Raw genomic sequence first — 19,039 nt, 5'->3', positions numbered from 1 at the left:
ATTTGGAAGAGAGGATGAAAAGCAGGACATTTCCAGTAGCCCCTGTTGCAGGATATCAAATGGGAGTTTTCGCCACAATTATTCTGGCAGGGGTGGGGGCACCCAGCCAAAATAAAGAAACAAAACAGTAAAATCCTTACTCTGCCTTTGCAAAACCAACACGTAGTGCATACTAGCAAAATATATATTGTTTCATACGTGTACACACACATGTGTGAACAGAGGGCTGCTATATTGCAGGGAGCCGGGTGAGGGTGTTCTGGGCACTCTGCGCAATGCAGAGAAGCATTGCAAACATTTCAGGGGGCCTGTAGGGGCTAAATGTGATCCCTGCCCCCTCGTGATCCCAGTAGCTAATGAGTCCCTATCTTCATCTTTGTTGACTAAACTGGGAAGAGGATTTCTGTTATGGGGAAAGGCTGGCATTAATACACAAAGGCCCTAAACAGCTGTGGTCCAGAATATCTAAAGGACCACCTAAGTTCTTATATCTCAGCTCAATCCTGAGACCATCTGGAGGGTTGCTGCTAGTTTTCCCTGCATCACGGTGGCCTCGGGCATTTGGTATCATGGCTCCTATGCTTCCAGAAGAAATGGGGCAGACATCTCACTTTTGACTTTTCAGGCATCTCTTGAAGATCTATTTATGTACACAGGCCTATGTAAAGGTTGGGGTTTTTGATCAGCCAGCCATTTTCAGCATCTTATACTGTTTTTATTGTGTCTTATTGTATATGTTGCTGCATGATACTATGTGATATCGTATGCATACTTTAACAAATAAATTTAAAATACGAAACAAGCACATATTAGTGCTTTGTCCTAACATGATTGACCCTGCCTGTATGGCTGAATCAGTTAAATTTATTCTGGTCACATGGGAAGTTTATTTTATTTGTGTTGGTTTTTTTAAAAAAAGAAAAAGGATTTCTACACACTTTTCAGGTCGTCCAAAGGATTAAAAGTTCGTGGCTTTCCTTGGAGGGGAGAGGGTTTGTTTTGCCAAGAAGCTCTTGTACAGGCGTCCCAAAAGAACATCTTTTGTGAATGTTCTAAAGCTGGTTTTTAAACTTAAAAGCGTATTTTGTATGGGTGGCTTTTATTTGCTCAGCCCAGTTATTCACTGGGGCCTGAGTGAGTGCAAACCTATGACCTGCCCCCTCCCCACTTTAACAATAAATTTGCCCTTGACACAGAGCAGAACAGATTTCTGCTCAGAGGAGGGAAATTACTATGGCTCACAAAAGGAAATGGATTTCCAAGGAGCCAGTATTAAAAAGTCTCAATTAATTATTATTTTCATGGCTAGGCAAGGGCTTCCTGAATTACGTTTCTTCTGGAAAGGTGGCTAATTTTTAACAGGTGAAGCAGAAGGGAGGAGATCAAGCAGTTCTGCAAGGCACCATAGAGCAGGGCTTGGCAGCTGTCAGTCTTCAAGCTCCTTTGGCCTCCAGAACAGTGTACATGCCCATTGCTTCTGTGCTTTGGTTGCTCACTGCTGCACACTGAGCACAGGTCAATGATGAGTAACTGTGGAGCATTAAATGACTCACAAGGCCTTTGCTGAAGTTCAGACTGGCATGCATAGGGTTAAAGGCACCTGTGCTCCCCATCTCAGATTATCTAAGGGTGCATAACAAGAACAGGACTCTTCCTCTCTTGGTCCACCTGCCTTTGCAAAATACAAAGGGGGGGGCATTATTGATAGCAGATCAAAGCTTTAAAGTCTTGAATAACAATGGTTATCATTTAGGGACAACCATTCCAGCACAGGGAGAGCTGAGAAGCAGAACTTGCTCCATCGGCTATGCTGCAACAGGCCAGCTCCACCAACACCACCCTTCCTTCGGCTGTCATCTGGGGGCAGAAATTTCATCAGGCTGCCTCAGTGGGAGAGATAAGATGCAGGGTTCGTTGCATATGCTGAGCTGGAGGGCCAGCTCCATTGGGCACTTCCTGCCTCTGAACTATGCCAGCTGGTCAATACAGGATCAACTGTCTAGAAATTGGCACCTGAGTTTTATTTTCCTCTTGCTTCCTTTTCCCCTGTGTGTTGTCTTTTCATTCATTAGAATGTAAGCCTGCGGGCAGGGAGCGTCTTGCTTTGATTTCATGCAAGCTGCTCTGGGAGCTTTTTTGGCTGAAGAGCAGGGTACAAATGCTCTAAATAAATCAAATAACTAAATAAAAGGGTGATAACATATTTTTTTTAAAAAAAGAAAAGAATAGCAAGAAACTCGCATATGATCAGCTGACATATTTTGCTTCTTCAAAGCATGCCCCACCCCCAAATTGGGGAGATGGCAGGGGAAGGACTGGAAATTCACTTGCAAGCAGGACATGCCAACGACAAGATTCAGAAGCTGGCTTACCCCCGAGACAATCAGTTCTCCTCCCAGGTTCTGAACTTCCGCCTTCACCTTGCTACAGATATTAAGCTGGTGACAGTACAGGGCGATGCGCTGCAGGTACGCTAAGAGATCTTGCTTACAGGCTGAATCGGGACACTGTAGATAAAGAAAAGAGATAAACAGCATGTAATTGATTGGCTTTGGTTTATATGCCTAGTATACAGGGAAGAATGGGCAGGTTTGCCAACACCATATTAGAGGCATTTGTTCTGCTTAACCCTTTGGCTACATATTTAACAAGGGATGATTCTCTCGCATAGCTCAAGATGGTGATTTAAAGACACAAAGGGACCCACAGGCAGCAGAGGGGAGGGGAGGAAACACCACCAGAACTGTTTGTCAGTTACCTGATGAGCTGTAAAGTAGAGTAATTTCTGTAGCCATTTCCTTAGGACATGGCTCCATTAGCACTGAACATAAGGTTTTACTGTTGCATAATACACTTTTTTTAAAAAAATGGTGCAGTAAGGACCACGTTGAAAAGAGGTGCTTTCGGGCCCACAAACATTTCATAAGGACAGAAGCAAAGCCATTTTGTCACATCACTTCTGGGTCCCAACAACTTTTCTATAAATTTGTGAAATCATACCTTTCTATGTCTCGTTTCCAACTGTAGGGTATTGGGGGGGGGGGGCTTATGTTCTGAATTGCAAGAGCAACCCAAGAACATGTCCATGAAGAAGATAAGTTTGGTACCTGGGCTGACAGCCATAGTGCACCCCACAGGACAAATGACACTTATCCAAGTGGGAATTAACCACGGCACAGGCTTAGAACAAACAAACAATTTATGACAGGAGAGTAATATGCAGATGATTACAATAACTGAAATACTGATTAAACACCCAAAATTCAAATTGGACTGGCAGATCTGTGGTTAAAGTAGATAGGCAAGAGGGACAAGAGGATATTAGCGCCCATGTGGAGAAAGGAGTTCTTGTTATATTTATTTATTCCCCACCTTCTCCCTTGGCAGGGACTCAAGGCAGCTTACAGGTAAAATAGGAACAGCTAAAAATATGGGGTCATTAAAAACAGGGACGTAAGAAGGGGGTGGGGGGCAAACCGCCCTGGGCGCCCTCACTAAGGGGGGTGACATTCGGTGTGCCGCATGCCCGTGACTCTCAAGCCTACCCTGAGCCATTGGGGTAAGGGGAGGACCTGTGCTGCTTTGCTGGTGGGGTTCCCCCCTTCATTTTGACAGCTTGGGGGAGGCTTGGGAGTCATGGGTGGGTGGCTCACTCAGCCCCCGTGAGCAGCTCACTCCGCCCCCGGCTGGAGGGCGCGCGTGCCACTCCGGGCATCCGAGCAGTTATACCGCTCCTGGGAGGGAACCCTCCACGCCATGCCCCCCTTGGGAGTGTGCCCACCCTGGGCAATGCAGGCATATGCTCCACTGCTGATTTAAAAACATTTTTAAGAAATAGAATTTAACCTATATATAAATATAAAAGATCTATTAAAAACATACAGATAATTACACCATCAAAAGCAGTCAGTTCCCCAAATGTTGTTGGAATAAGAAGGTCTTCACCTGCCAGCAGAAGGACAACAAGGAGGGAGCCAGCCTAGGGAGGGAGTTCCAGAGTTTGGGAGCAGCCACTGAGAAGGCCCTCTCCCTCATCCCCACCAAACTAGTGCACCAGCTGCGCCCGTTCCTTGAGATGTCTGATTTGGCTACAGATGTAGTCTGGGAGAGGGGTGTGGCCCGAGGAGAGACCTGAGGGCCGGATAGAGAGACTTGGGGCTGCATTTGGGCCCTGGGCCTCAGGTTTCCTAATCCTTGCACAGGAGAGGACTTGGTCCTGCCACCCATCACTGGTTCTGTCAACTGTGGCATGAAAGGCCACAGCTCTTCAGGGCTTTGGCCAGGGGGCTTTCACCTGGAGTGGCCAGGGATTGAACCTGAGGTTTTCTGCCACTGAGCCTTTCCCATAGATGTGCAGCACACTGAAGCATCACAAGAGTCCTGGGGAGCTGCATTGCAATCTGGAACTTGGCAAGGCGGAGGAGGAAGCAGATCTCCCATCAAGATAAAGACTTGGCAGGAAAAGAGAATACAGAGGAGCAATCTTAACAGCAGTGGCACTGTTTTATTTTTCCATCTCCCAAATGAATAAATAAAAAACAATGCTGTGAAAATTCCCTGGGGTAATGAAGCCTAATCTCTTAAGAATTCCGTATATGATAATGCCATGAAACATTTCTCTCATTGTGTGTGCGCGCCGTGATTAGGCTGGACAAAACCCTCTCTCAATAAAGATATCTTATCTTATCTCTTTTTCGCACATACACTTAACATAACTTTCAAGTGTGAATCCCAAAGAGAGCCTTTTCCCACTTAGTAACAATTTAACACACTCATATTTATTCCACTCTGGAGGCCCTTGTATCTGAAAGAAACTTTAAAACAAACTCTCTGGGGAGCTGAGAAAGAGTTTCAACAGAAGCACATTGCGGCAAATTAAAACTTACGATCTCTCGATCTCTCTCCCTCTTTAGAACAGTAATTAAAAATGCAACAGTCCATAAAAAGTTTACATTGCACAGAGGTCTCAAAACTTCCATAAAACGTCTCAGACTCAAAAGAAGGACAAGTAACCCTGGGTGATTTTAAATAGGAGTTATGCCTCCAATAGTCTTTTCTGCTGTCCCTGCCCAATAGCTGCTCTAATTTCTTTCTAAATCACTCACAATTAGGAATGGGAGAGTTCAGGCGTCTAGATGGCCATCTGTGAGGGATTCTTTAGCTGTGATTCCCGAATTGTAGGTAGTTGGACCTTCCAACTCTACAATTCTATGATTCTATATACCCTGTTTTCCCGAAAATAAGACATACCCATAAAATAAGCCGTAGCAGGATTTCTAAGCATTTGCGCAATACAGTGGTGCCTCGCTTAACGAATGCCCTGCTTAACGAAATTTCCGCTTAACGAAAGGATTTTTCGAGCGGAGGTTGCCTCACTAGACGAATTCGTTTTTCAAAAAATTTGTCTAGCAAATCGCGGTTTCCCATAGGAATGCATTCAAATTCAATTAATGTGTTCCTATGGGCAAAAAAAAAAAATTCAATGCATTCCTATGGGATTCGCTAGATGAATTTTTCGTTATAAGAAAAGACCCGTGGAACGAATTAAATTCGTCTAGCGAGGCACCACTGTATAAGCCATACCCCCCAAAATAAGACATAGTGATAGGTGCAGTTCTGGAGGGCGCCAAGGAAGAGGCGAGGCTGGATGCGTAATAAAAAAATAAGTCATCCCCTGAAAATTAGCCATAGTGTATCTTCTTGAGGAAAAATAAATATAAGACAGTGTCTTATTTTCGGGGGAAACACAGTAATTAGGTCAGTTTCTCTGAGCTTTCTCAGAGAACTCTTGGGGAAGGGAAATGGGTTCATCTAGCAGGCTAAATTCTTACCTCCCCCCAGCCCCTGCAGACCAAGCCGCCCAGGTGGGTGGGACTGCCCACCTGTCTATCACCTGACATCACAGTGACATCAGATGACCTATTTTTGCATAGCACTCTGCAAGCCCAGATGATCAGCTGATGAGTGGAACCATGTAAGCCCCAGCTATCAAGTTTTTAGAGTACTTTATGTTGGGGCACCGAGGAGAACTCTCTGTAAGTCTTGCCTGGAAATTTCCTATTTGCCTAAAACTTACAATTGCAATTGCAGATCAGGAGGCAGAGGCATCATCTTGGAAGACTAGACTGATTGCAGCAAGAAGCTCTGGATGGTGATAGATGCCCTATAGGAGCATCTTGGCATTGATGATGAGACCTCCATTGCTGTTGCAAGCTCTCCCAACTCACTTACTTCACAATAGTAGTGCAGAGTGCTGGCACTAGGGTGAGCCCAGATTTGGGCCCCAAATATCTTGCCAGGCCCTCCTGATGGTTCCATCAATCTTGAAAGTATGGTGGCTGCAGCTTCTGAGGGGGCCTTCTCAGTGATGGCCCCAGGGATGTGGAACTCACTCCCCACAGTTGCATCTGGCACCATTTCTTGACTGTTTCCATTAGTTGCTAAAGATGTATCTCTTTACCCTGCTCTTTGAAAATTGAAGAAGTGATTTTGGTGCCCTCCTTGTATTCTGACTTTGGGATAATGGGTGGGGATATTTTTTACCATTATAATTGCCTTTTCATATGCTGTGACCCTGGGGCATTTTGGTGAAGGGTTGTTAAGAAAATAATAAATGTTCCTGTTCAAAATCTATTACTTAGATGTCAGAAATTCTGGTAAATCCCATTTTTTGGCTTATCGGCCATCACACACAAAATTTTAAAGTACACCAACTTCTACAATACAGTTTGATCATTAAGGGCCTTTAAAGTTTTGGTGGTGGGAAATTCATGTTATATATAATTTGGTCTTTTTAAAAAACCCAGAGTTGTTTTTAAGTAGTTAGCCTGTCTTTTTTATACTTCCCCATTCTTGGTTCATCATCATCATTATCTGCAGCAGCAGCAGCCAGGTTCAAACTTTGGGAATGGTTTGAGTTCAGCACTTAATGGTCTGGCATTTTCAGAAATGGGTGGTGCTCTCTTGCAGCAGGAGTGGGGGGCACTGGCATTAGCTAGCAAACAGACTGGGTTTCATCACATTATTTTAAGTCATTCTGGAACTAACCAAACAAAATGCCTTTTTGTGCGAGCAGAGGAGATCGGCTCTGAGAAAACAAAGAAGGGTTGTCCCCATATCAGAAAGAATAACTGCAAAATATTTATTTGCCCCAACCAATTATAAGCACCGCTCTTCATCAAGGCCAAGATCTATACACATCATGTGTATACAGAACACAGTACATTGCACAACACAACAAATTGTGATTACATAATGCTCTGTTGTTCACTGTTGAATAGTATTCTATGAACTTTGACCACCCCATAAAAAGCTGTCCTTGTAACACACAGAGCACTTTCCTTCTGAGTACATGAGAGAGTCTTCTTCTGAGGCTCTTGTTGGCACAGTTGTTCTCCCCAGGTGAAGGCTCTTTATGAAAGTGTGCTTAAGTTGTCAGATGTACATTGAAGTAGCTTCTTCCAGACAACCAGGCTATTTTTTTATTAAAAGAAACCCCTGTCTCTCAAAACATGGTCAAAAATAAATATAAAACATTGCCATGACTACGGGAATGGGAGAAGGAGACATGGAAAGAGTTGCTGGCAGGAGCCCCGAATAAAGCAACCCATTCTTTACACCAGCCTTTCCCAGTGTGATGCCCTCCAGATGTTCCTGTTTGCATGGACAGTTTCCAGGAGAATGGAGATTGCAAGACCAAGAACATCTGGAGGGCAGCAGGGTTGAAGAATGCCAGTTAATAGGAATTTCAGGGATGGGAAACCTGTAGCCTGCCAGATGTTTCTGGACTGCAACTCTCACAAGTCTTAGCCAACAGCACCAATGGCCAGGAGTGATGGATGTTGGACTACAGCATCTGGAAGGTATAAGGCAGGGGGAAGTAGCTCTGTGTGAAGCTTAACACACTTATCACAACTCCAGATGCATACAATGAAGGCAAGGCAAAATGTTTGGTGGGGTTGGGTTTGCTGATCATAAGAACGTTAACAAGAGCCTGGCTGGATCAGGCCAGTTGTCCATCTAGTCCAGCATCCTGCTCTTACAGTGACCAACCAGATGACTTTGGGAAATGCTTAAGCAGCTGGTTACTTTTATTATTATCGGCCACTGTGACAATTACAATCCAGTTTTCACAGTTATTCCTGTCCTGCCTGCCCAACAGGTAAGGCAGAAGGTCGGAGAAGAGAAAATCATGGAGAGCCTGGATAGCTCAGTTGGTTAGAGCGAGGTGCTGATAATGCCAAGGTTGCAGGTTCGAACCCCATATGGGACAGCTGCATATTCCTGCATTGGACTAGATGATCCTCAGGGTCCCTTCCACCTCTACAATTCTATGATACCCAAATACAATCCATTGAACGTGCCAACACCAGGGGCACACTAGCATGGGCATCATGGTAACAGTCTAACAGGAAGCCTGCTGGATCAGGCCAGTGCTCCATCTAGTCCAGCCTCCTGTTCTCACAGTTGCCAAGCAGATGCCTGCAACACCTGAGCATGAGAGCTCTCCTCATATATTTTCAAAAACTTATTTGTAAGAGGATTTGTTCATTGAAATTACCTGATCAGCCACAGCACGGGCCAATTTGTCCATTCTTGAGCCAGCTTCTGCAATCTTCTTGGCAGCATTAATGACATCAGATGTATTCTTTAATGGTCCCTTACCCCTGGAAAATGCAAGGTAATTACAGTGCCATCTAATTAAATTATGGAAATAAATAGAGTTAATATCCTGGATAAGAGGTTTTTTAAAAACCTTCAAAAAAGAAAAAAAAGAGCTGTAGTATGAACATCTTCCCAATTTAGAACGACATCACCTTTCAACTACTTATTATAGCATAGCTTGATTAGGAGAAGCGGCAGTGAAAAAATAAAGGAAAAGCCGTCTGGATTCCCTCATATGCTCCAAAATGCTTTGGCAGCACTTTGATTTCGCCTCTAAGCTCATGAACTATGTTTAATAGCATGTGCATTTTTAAGTGCTCATTAAGACAGTGTCCCTAGTGGAATGCAAAGCTTTTTTCATGAGAGAGGGGGGGAATAGAACCCCTCTGCTATTCCCCGAGCTATGCTTAATGCAAACTCAAAATGCAGAAATGGGGCACACGGGTTTCCGTGGGGTGGGAAGCAACATTTGCAGCAAGCTTGAATGACCCACTAATGCATATATTTAAGAGTAAGCAGCGAAAAAGAGCAGCTTTGTTTTTAGAGTCACTTTTTCGCAGTTCCTCCTTCTGCTTCACAACAACTGGAATTGCTTCATAGCAACTAGATGTCAGAGAATAACCCCACCGCCTTGGGGCTCGTTGAATTCTTCATCACAGTAATGAGTGCAAAAATCCAGGTGTTCCTGAAGAGTCAGGACATGGGTAGGAAAAACCAGCCTCCTTAAGACACACGCCTGAACAACAAGAAAAGCTCTCCTTACATGCACAAGCGGTGCCTTGCCTCATGCAGTTCCATGCATTTGGGGGAAGGGTGGCCTAGCTCAGTAGTGGAGTATCTGCTTTGAATACAGGCAGGGGCGCAGCTGGCAGGGTGAGCCACGCACGGGGGCATCATGGTGATCTGTGCACGGGGGCACCGTGGCGATCCACCCAGAGGGGCACTGCTTGAGGGCGCCGCGGTGAGCTGCCCATGGAGTCCGCCTGGCGGACGCAAGCACCACACTGTCATTTTGGGCAGTGCGGGCCCCTGAGCCACCGCGTCACTCCCATGATAAGTGTCACCTCCCACAGTGTGCCATTTTGTCACTCCCTCAGGGACGGCACCCGGGGCAAACCGTACCCCCCACCCCTTCCTATGCCCCTGAATACAGGAGGCTCCAGGTTCGATCTTCCATCTAGGGCAGGGAATGTACCCCTGCATGAAACCTTGGAGAGCTGCTGCCCATCGAAGTTGACAACGCTGAACTAGATGGAGCAAATGGTCTGATTCAGTATAAGACAATCTCCTCTGTGCTGCCTTTGCCTGGGCATTTTCTATTTGAAGCATTCAAGGCATCACAAGGTGGTCTGGGTGGTAGACTCTCTAAGGTGACAAATCTCTTGTTGGGCTGTACTACTTCAAGCAGAAGTTGGGGCCCCACATGACTGAACACTCACCCATGCAAATAATATTTCCTGAACAATGAACTAGTTTTAAAGGGAGAAGGCAAGGATCTATTGTTTCCCCGTGATAAGAAAGGCCCTGCTGAACCAGAACAAAAGCCTATCTAATTCAGCTTCCTGTTTTCACAGGGATGTTTTCTGTGTGGATGGGGTTTTAATTTTGTTTGTTTGTTTGTTTGTTTCAAAGAAGTATTCAAGTGAGGGAAATACCTCATTTGAAATCAGTGCCGGACTTGGGCTTTTGTTCAATGCCAAAATTCAGTGCCCGTCTCACCACACATCTTCCATTTTAAGCCTTTGTTGCAGTGCACCAGCTTGGCTAGAAATGCAGTGCAGGTGATCCAATCATGCTCCCCTAAACTGCTCGTCAATTACCCACATAGGAAGCTGCCTTATACAGAGTCAGGTCATTGGTCATTGGTCCATCTAAGCCATTGTTGTCTCACTGAACAACAGCAGCTCTTCAGGCTTTCGGGCTTTCAGGCCAGGAGACATTCCCAGCTCTGTTGGCGATTGAACCTGATGCCTTCTGCAGACAAGAAGGACATCATGTTTGAGCCATCATACATACCTAGTGAAGTCTGTCATCTCCATCATGATCATACACATCTGCTTGGCCAGCACAATGATATCGTTGCCACTGTCGTCCCACTTGGCCACTTCGGCATCCAGTTTGCTCTTTTCTTGGTGGAATATCTCTACTTGCTCTGCTATTTTAGCCTTCTCCTCCTGGGGAAGCTGGGCCATGATAGCCTGGATTGAAGCAAAAACAGCACAATTAAAAGAAGAAGAACAGCTGAAGTCGTCGTAAGAACACATGCTTCCAGTCACTTGCACATAACTGGAGAAACCAGTTCATAAGAGCTCGATTTTGTAAATTCCATAGGACTGGCTGGGATAATCTGCTTCTGCAGTTTGTATTGTTTCCAGGAGTAAATCAATGGTTTCAGACACCCTACAGGTTGTGCATTTCACCTTCTGGGCTTAAAACATTGGCTCCAGAAACCTCAGCAGAGTATTAAATATGGTTGGCTCCAAAATTGCCAGCTGTGTTGTTTCATACTGAGATAAACAGACAGTTTGTTAACATGTGTCTGTGCAGAAGTGGCTTGTCAGGTGAGGTCGCTGTGCTAACTTCCTGGATCACCACTGCTTAGTGGTGGGGACGATATGGTGGCACTAATTCAGTGTCAGAGCCAACCCAGTGCTCTTACCAACCTCCCCACGGCCTCCTCCCTTCTCGGTAAGCAGCAGCGACCCACCTTCTTTTAAGTATATAAATCTTTCTGCTGTTTTCATAGTTGGTGTGCCATCCCTCAACCACTTGCTGGTTGAGGTTATGTTGCACCGACCTTGCAATGCTTAAACAAATGTTTTACTGATTCTAGATTCCATTCCAGGCAGCTCAGGGCATTGGGCTTGAACCCTGATATTTCCCCAACGTGGCTCTACCCCACCCCATGAGATGCTCCTTTGTATGTGTGCCCGAGCAATGCATATACACTGTGTGTGCAGTTGCATATGCGTTTCCAACTGAGAGTTTCCTTCAGTTGTGGAAAGCAGCTGTAGAGAGAGCAGAAGATTCAAGGGCGGGAGGAAGCTATTTCACTTTCTGCTTGCCAGCCATTGTCAGGGACCGGCTGGATGAAGAGGAATGTTGGGAGGCACCAACCCTCTTGGGAACCCCCTAGGGAAGCCCCGAAGGAGGAAGGCTCAGAGCCAGGGGAGTGGTGGTGGGACAGTGAGGACAGATCAGACAAGGAGAGGAGGAATGGTTCGATGCTGAAGAGGCAACAGACTTTGGCGAGAAGCTTGGGACCAGTTTACCTATGAGATCGTCTTACTCTGCAAGTTCCCACTCAACTGCTTTGATCAGCAGAACTAGCGCTATGACAGGTGCCACATAATACCTGTTCCACATTTGTAAGAACTCTATCATTTAATGTAGTAGTGTCTACCCTTTGAAACTCCTTTTGAAATCAAACGAGTGCCTTCACTGCACAGCAGTAGCCTACCTTCGTTTACGAACTTAATCCGTTCCAGAAGTCCATTCTTATTCTTAAACCAAGGCATGCTTTGCCATAGCAGTGGGGGACTCAATTTACAAATGGAACACACTCAACAGGAAGCGAAACATGTTCTGCTTCCAAGGCAAAGTTCACAAACCAAAACATTTACTCCCGGGTTTACAGCGTTCTTAATTCAAGTTGTTCATAAACCAAGCTGTTCTTAAACCAAGGTACCGCTGTACTCTTTTTGGTATCTGCTAAAAACATATGGGATGCAGGTGGCTCTGTGGGTTAAACTACTGAGCCTTGTGCTTGCCGATCAGAAGGTCGGCAGTTCGAATCCCCACGATGGAGTGAGCTCCCATTGTTGGGTCCCAGCTCATGCTGGCCACATTACCTGGAAGCTGTATGCTGGCTCCCTCGGCCAGTAAAGCGAGATGAGCGCCGCAACCCCAGAGTCGTCCGTGACTAGACCTAACAGTCAGGGGTCCCTTTACCTTTACCTATAAATGTTCCTGTTTAGACAAGCCTACCCAGATGCTTAGAAACCTGAGCTGATTTTAATCTGTATTTTAACATTTGTGTGTATTTTTTCCTTCTTCTTGATTTTACGTTTTATCATTTGTAAACAGCTTTGAGGGTTTTTGTTTTTTTAAAAAAATCAAGAGGTGTATAATTTTTATGAAACAAACAAATAAATATATCGCCTCTGGTATGATGCTGGTCCTAGACTGATGGATTCTAGCTTACTCGAACTTCCCAAAGAAACCAGCAACTAAGTTGCAACACAGAACAGTAGAATTATAATAATTGCTTTTGAAGATCAAATAGGCACTTTCAGCAATGATTTCCAGGCTGAGATACTGTTTGGCTCCAGGGGTTCTACCAAGTTGCGTTGCACATTTAATGGGGTGTGACATATATTTAAGTGTCATTACAGTTTTTCTTGTTTATGTCACTTCCAATCAGCTGTAGTCTCCCTCTACGTATTCTTAAAGTGCTCTTGGCTTTTAAAAAATTCATAATTGACCTTTTCCGAAACCAGGATTAAAAAAGGTTATATAGAAGCAGGAGATTAAAAAAAATGGAGAAAATTGGCAAGTTAATCAAATTAGAATTCTATGCCTGAGTTTTAATTAGGCCTTATCAATGTAACTCAGCAGTCTGAAATGTTAGCGTGCAAAAGCTTCTACCATTAAAAGAAAAAACGGTAAAGAAATTGAGCCCCCACTCTGTATCTGAAAGGGGAAAAAATGAGCTTCTTTTATGTGTGTGATGCTCTTCCGTATTGCAAGATGATAAATACCTGGATGTGTGTACATGTACAGACTTGCAGAACCCCTTCTGTTACTGATATGTGGCGTTGTTCCCGACTTAGCTGGCACACTAACCTTGACATCCTTGTGCCTCTTTTTAAAGCGCTTTTTCCTTAGAAGGAGAAAGAAAAGTCCTTTTTTTCCCCTGTAGGAGCTGCAGCAAGGCATGCATATTCTGTTTTATATATTTCTAATCAAAGATAAAGCACTGAGCTATTAAAAGGCTAACATATTCTGTGCAGTGGTATTATAGCCACAAGTAGCCTCCAGCTTTACATCACCCAAGGACACTTCTGCATGTGCTGTACAACAGCTCTGCACAAACATGAAGGTATTAGTTTATGGTGAAGAGTCCTTCATCTTGGGAGTCTCCCATTTCATTTCTTTATTTTTTAAAATAAATAAATAAACCTGAGGCTGGGAAGGAAGTTTTGATAGTTTAGGGCAGGCATCCCCAAACTGCGGCCCTCCAGATGTTTTGGTCTGCAACTCCCATGATCCCTAGCTAACAGGACCAGTGGTCGGGGAAGATGGGAATCGTAGTCCAAAACATGTGGAGGGCCGAAGTTTGGGGATGCCTGGTTTGGGGTTTTCCTTGTCTTCCCCTTTGAATAGTAAAAGTAGCATAGTTTATTGAAACTGAAGAAATACTTAAATAAACCTATTGCGTAACTTATCAGCATGTTTGATAATAAAAGTTAATACCCATATATGTGTATATATTTTCCCTTTAACTTGGGTTGTTTATCGTGCCCTCCCTCAAAGAGGGACCGAACCCTTGTGTTGTGGGTGGGTATGATTGGATAGCCACAACACCCGATTGGTAGGTCCCTTGTTGCTGGGCTTAATCTGACCAATGGGACGCTAGCCAAATGGATCAAGGGACCTATATATGCCAATGCACATGACCCCGAGCTTTCTCTCTTGGTCAGTGCATCGGAACACCCGTCCACCTCTCCCTATATTTAGGGCTTGCACACTTGACCTTGCTATGAAGTCGCGTGTTGCCTGTCGTTGGGACAGGGGCACGGCAGGAATTTTCCCCACTTGGCTGATCGGCTGGTGCCACTTGGGTTTTGCCTGCCGCGTACCAAATCGTCACAACTTGTAAGGTTGCGGATAGGCTCTGGTTCAGGTGATAGGGATGGGGTAACACTTTTTGAGAAATCTTCAGCGATTCAAATAATCAGCAAGTGGTTTTTTTTGGTTGGCAAGCAAGGGAATTAGCACAACAGACGCAATCAAATATCTTGCCTTGTAGTAACCCTTCCTCTTGATATTATATCTCTCCTAATTTTCTCTTTTGGAAGCAGTAAGCAGAACTAACGATGGAAAAACCCATCAACGGAGCTGCATTTTCATACTTCTGGATAGCGCCTGCCTCTGGATTCTGGCCTAGAATTACACCAGTTTCTTATCTCAGCTGTTGCAGGCTACTTAGCAAAAGGTAAACCATTAATCCAGGAGTGGAAATACCCTGAGGGTTCAAGAGCCTCACTTTTCAAGCATCTCCGTCTGCCAGGGTCACTTGTCAACTTAATCGGCAGTCTCCTTGCATAAGTTAAGGTCACCTGGGACAGCATCTTCACTTTATCATGAAACAATTACCCTGGTAGAATTGCCCTGATTCAGTAACGAGCATCTTCCGCTGCAATTAGATTTGCAGAGACGACTCAGCAACGTGCAACAGTTCTCCAAGACAAATTAACAGACCGGAAACCATGACTAATAGACAACTTTGCAGAGTGTGGCACACACTCTGTGTCCTCAGTGGTTTTTAAAATTTTCATTTCCTGCCTGCTCACAGCTGCCGCGCATTCCAAAGAAACACAGTGAAGGGCAGAATCGGGGCATCTCATTTCAACTGTAGATCTTCTACCTCTAGGTAAAAAACACCCACACATACTTCCAGTGGCGGAGCTTCATGCTCCGGCACCGGGGAGCAGGCGGAGAACAGGCGGGGCGGGGCGCTCAGCATGGGCGGGGGGCAGCTGCGATGGCACCCTACCAGGATTGCGCTGCCGGGGGTGGTGCGCTCCCCCCCCACTCTTCTCCCTCCGCCAGTGCATACTTCACCGTGTGTGACAAGTGCACATGTGTCAAGTTGCTGTCTGCAGCTACCGGCTGGTTGCCCAGGAAAGTATAAAGACAAGGGAAAGTTTTGTACAGTCCTTTTTTCATTTCAGACTTTACAGAGAGAGGCCAGAGAACCCAGCCTCTTGGATAATGGCGTTGTCCTGAGTGAATATCCACACTGCCCCTGGTTTCTCCCACTTCTTCATTTGTTATCATCATCACCTCCTCTATGGGTGCTGCTACATGCCCTCTGTCTTTGAGCTCTTTGCTCTCCTACTTTCAAGGCTTGCCGGGTTCTGGGAGATGTAGGGTCTGGAATGCTTTCTAGCGAGAACATGTTAGCCAGCTGCTGCTCCGGCTCTGCCTGCTCCTCCTCTCCCATTATTTCCCAGCTTTCCCCCTCATCTGCCTCTGATGTGTGATCTCCCACAAACCATTGTTGTAAATCTATAGTGTCTTCCTCTTCCTCCTCCCTGGAAGGGTCAGGATGGGGAGGCAGTCTCCACCATTCCTCCTCCTCAGCCCAGCCCCTGGCATCCCCCCGCCTCCAAAGTCATCCTCCTATGACATGTGTGCAAGTGTTGGAGGCAGTATTCCCTGGGGGCCATGACTGGGGAGAGAGATATTGTGCTTTCTTCCTGTTTGTGGGCTTCCCTGCATGCACCTGATTGGCTGCTGTGAGAACAGGACTAGATGGAGCTTTTGACTCACCCAGGTAGCAGGGTTTTTCTTCTGATCTTATATATGCAACATGCAATGGAAACCTGTGATCAATTTCAACCTTCCAGCAGTATAAAGGATGTGAAGTAGTGGCACACTATCACTGTAAAGCTCTCCCCCCACCACACACACATTTGCCCCTGAAAATAAATAAAACATTGAAATGTGCCAAATATAGCCCAAGAAGATCTGGTGTGGTCACGACAGACAGCAAACATATGACAGCTCTGTGACTTTTTTCTCCATGAGATCAAGAAACTTGCTCTAAGGTTATAGGAAATCTTGGCACTCTGAACAGCTGCGCTTCATTCAGTGTTGGAAGTGAGATTCCTTCGTTCCTGGTGTAAACCTTCATCATGGGGGAAATAAGCATCGTGTAAGCTCTGTGAAACTTTTCTTTTCCAATAAACTTCTCGAGTGAACAGAATGCCTGTGTCATAAATAATTGCAGATGCTAGGGAACCCAAACTGAAACTCCGCTGTCTGCAGTCACGTTAAGACTTACGGTAGCACACGTTCTCTGAGGAATCTGAAGCTGTGTTAATGGGTTGCACAGATTTTACACTCACCCTTGCACTCTGGCCGGCGATAAGCTGATCGTCTTCAGTCTGAACACTCGTCCGGCTGCGAACATCGTAATCTTCCTGCTCAAAGTCAGAATCATCCTCTAGCTCTTCGGGAGTCTGGATTTAAAAATAGAGCAAGAAAGAGAAGAGCTGGCAGGCTTACAAAGGATATCAACAAACCCTAACCAACGAAAACTCTATTTCATCAACTACCTGCCCAAAGAACACTGCCCCCCCTCCTTATTTTAAATTAACTTGTCTGCAAAGGCAGGCAGAACCCCAAATTGAATTGTCCAAGAAAGAAAGAAAGAAAGAAAGAAAAGAAAATGAAGCTGTTCTAACCCTGTTCATTTACAACTGGCATTCCTCATCACCTTGCTATGATTTTCTCTTAATGGGGTGAACATACATTTTGCAGACTAACACCCACTGGACCTGCCCCCCCCCCAACATGATATTTCAAAATAATTGTTTTTGGTCTCTGGAAAAGGAAGACCCAATAAAATTATCACACCAAACTGATTGCAAAAATCTTTCAAGAGATTAGGGAGGCACCTTGAGCTAGGAACTTGAAAAGAAAAGAGAAATTTAAACTGGAGACATTCTGAAATGTAATTTGTCCATTTATTTTACTAGGCAGATCAAGAGCTGTTCGACAGTGGAACAGACTCCCCCAGGAGATTGTGGAATTCATTGGAGGTTTTTAAGCAGAGGTTAGATGTCCATCCGGCATGGGTGCTTTAGCTGAGATTCCTGCATTGCAAGGGGTTGAACTAGATAACTTTTGAGGTCCCTTCCAACTCTGCAATTCTATTATTCTATGGTGATGCAAGGGACTCTGCAGCAGGAAGTGGCACACAAGATGCGCAACACCCCCAGGTCAGTACAGGTGAAGGAAATGGGAATCCTTCTTGGGTTGATTATTTATTCATTCGTTCATTCATTCCCTGCCTGGCTGGGTTTCACCAGCCACTCTGGGCAGCTTCCAACAAAAGATTTAAAATACATAAAAACACCAGTCATTAAAAGCTTCCCTAAACAGGGCTGCCATCAGATGTCTTCTAAATGTCAGATAGCTGTTTATTTCTTTGACATCTGATGGGAGGGCGTTCCACAGGGCGGGTGCCACTACCGAGAAGGCCCTCTGCTTGGTTCCCTGTAACTTCGCTTCTCGCAGGGAGGTAACTGACAGAGGGCCCTCGGAGCTGGACCTCAGTGTCCAGGTTGAACGATGTCAAGTCGATGTTCTTGTCAAGTTTTCCCTCCTCCACACACCATAGAACATTTTAGGGTTTCAGGGCTGCAGATGCCCTCTGCCTTAAAGAGCGAGATGTGCCCTGGCAAGATAGAATAAGGCAATGGCATTTCTTTCATGGTGCCTGGTGGGGTGTGTATGAGGTGTCAAGGCATGTCAAGCCACAGGATATCGGGGCCAAAAAATAAAAGCCAGGAAGCTCTCTGGATTGCTAAGATAGCTTTATGCTGTTTTCAAAGTGCACGAGAGGACAAACACCCCTTTCCCCCAACCCGAGACTGTGCTCTGCTATTCTTGCTGATCTCCCTTTAACTCCCACATGAAATCAGCAGGAGTTCTGCACACATACCGTGTTTCCCCTTTTTTAAGACACCGTCTTATAACTTTTTTCCCTCAAAAAAACACACGGTGGCTTATTTTCAGGGGGTGTCTTTTTTTCTTTCTTTTTTTTTAAAGTGCCGGTACAACTGGGTCCCACTGGCTCAGGATGCTCAGCGCTCTCTTCCACGCGCATTATCAGCACCACACTCTAGCCAACTGAGCTATCCAGGTTTTACAACATAATACTGTAACATAATGCACAACATGATGTACATAACATCCATTAAATGAAACAAGAAAATAAGGAGATTATTTAAATACAATACATAATACATAGCAAGCAATTGCAGCAATTGAAACTGGGATTTTTTAATGCTACGTGTGTCCTCTACCATTATTGCTGTCAACCAGGCTGGCAGCAGCTCTCCAGGATTTCAAACTTGGGGGTACCTGGGGGTTAAACCTGGGATCCTTATGCATACAGAGCACAGGGTGCTCTGCCACTTTGTTATGGTCCTTTCCGTTTTCTGCCTCTTCTATTCTCTCCCTTTCCCCTCCTACCCATCCTGAGTCAAGGGCTCTCCTTCCTTGGAGGCTTTTAAGCAGAGGCTGGATGGCCACCTGCCATGTATGACCTAGCTGAGATTTTTGCATTGTAGGGGGTTGG

The 19,039-nt window shown here is 45.2% G+C and overlaps 1 protein-coding gene across 3 annotated transcripts in view; it reads right to left on the bottom strand.

Annotated features, from left to right (window-relative positions):
• The window catches only part of CTNNA2 (catenin alpha 2), a 540,562-nt gene that overhangs the window by 30,447 nt on the left and 491,076 nt on the right, over positions 1–19,039 (bottom strand). For all 3 annotated transcript variants that reach the window (XM_035103044.2, XM_035103046.2, XM_035103047.2), the window contains 4 exons: positions 16,800–16,913; positions 10,681–10,862; positions 8,561–8,666; positions 2,373–2,507 (listed from right to left, as the gene is read on the bottom strand). In XM_035103044.2, the coding sequence (XP_034958935.1) occupies positions 2,373–2,507; positions 8,561–8,666; positions 10,681–10,862; positions 16,800–16,913 (537 nt within the window). The remainder of the gene's footprint in view (positions 1–2,372; positions 2,508–8,560; positions 8,667–10,680; positions 10,863–16,799; positions 16,914–19,039) is intronic.

The sequence above is a fragment of the Zootoca vivipara genome, chromosome 9 (genome assembly GCF_963506605.1).
Source record: "Zootoca vivipara chromosome 9, rZooViv1.1, whole genome shotgun sequence".
Taxonomy (NCBI): Eukaryota; Metazoa; Chordata; class Lepidosauria; order Squamata; family Lacertidae; genus Zootoca; species Zootoca vivipara.
The sequence above is the reverse complement of the archived record's forward strand: the minus strand, read 5'-3'. Positions and strand labels throughout refer to the sequence as shown.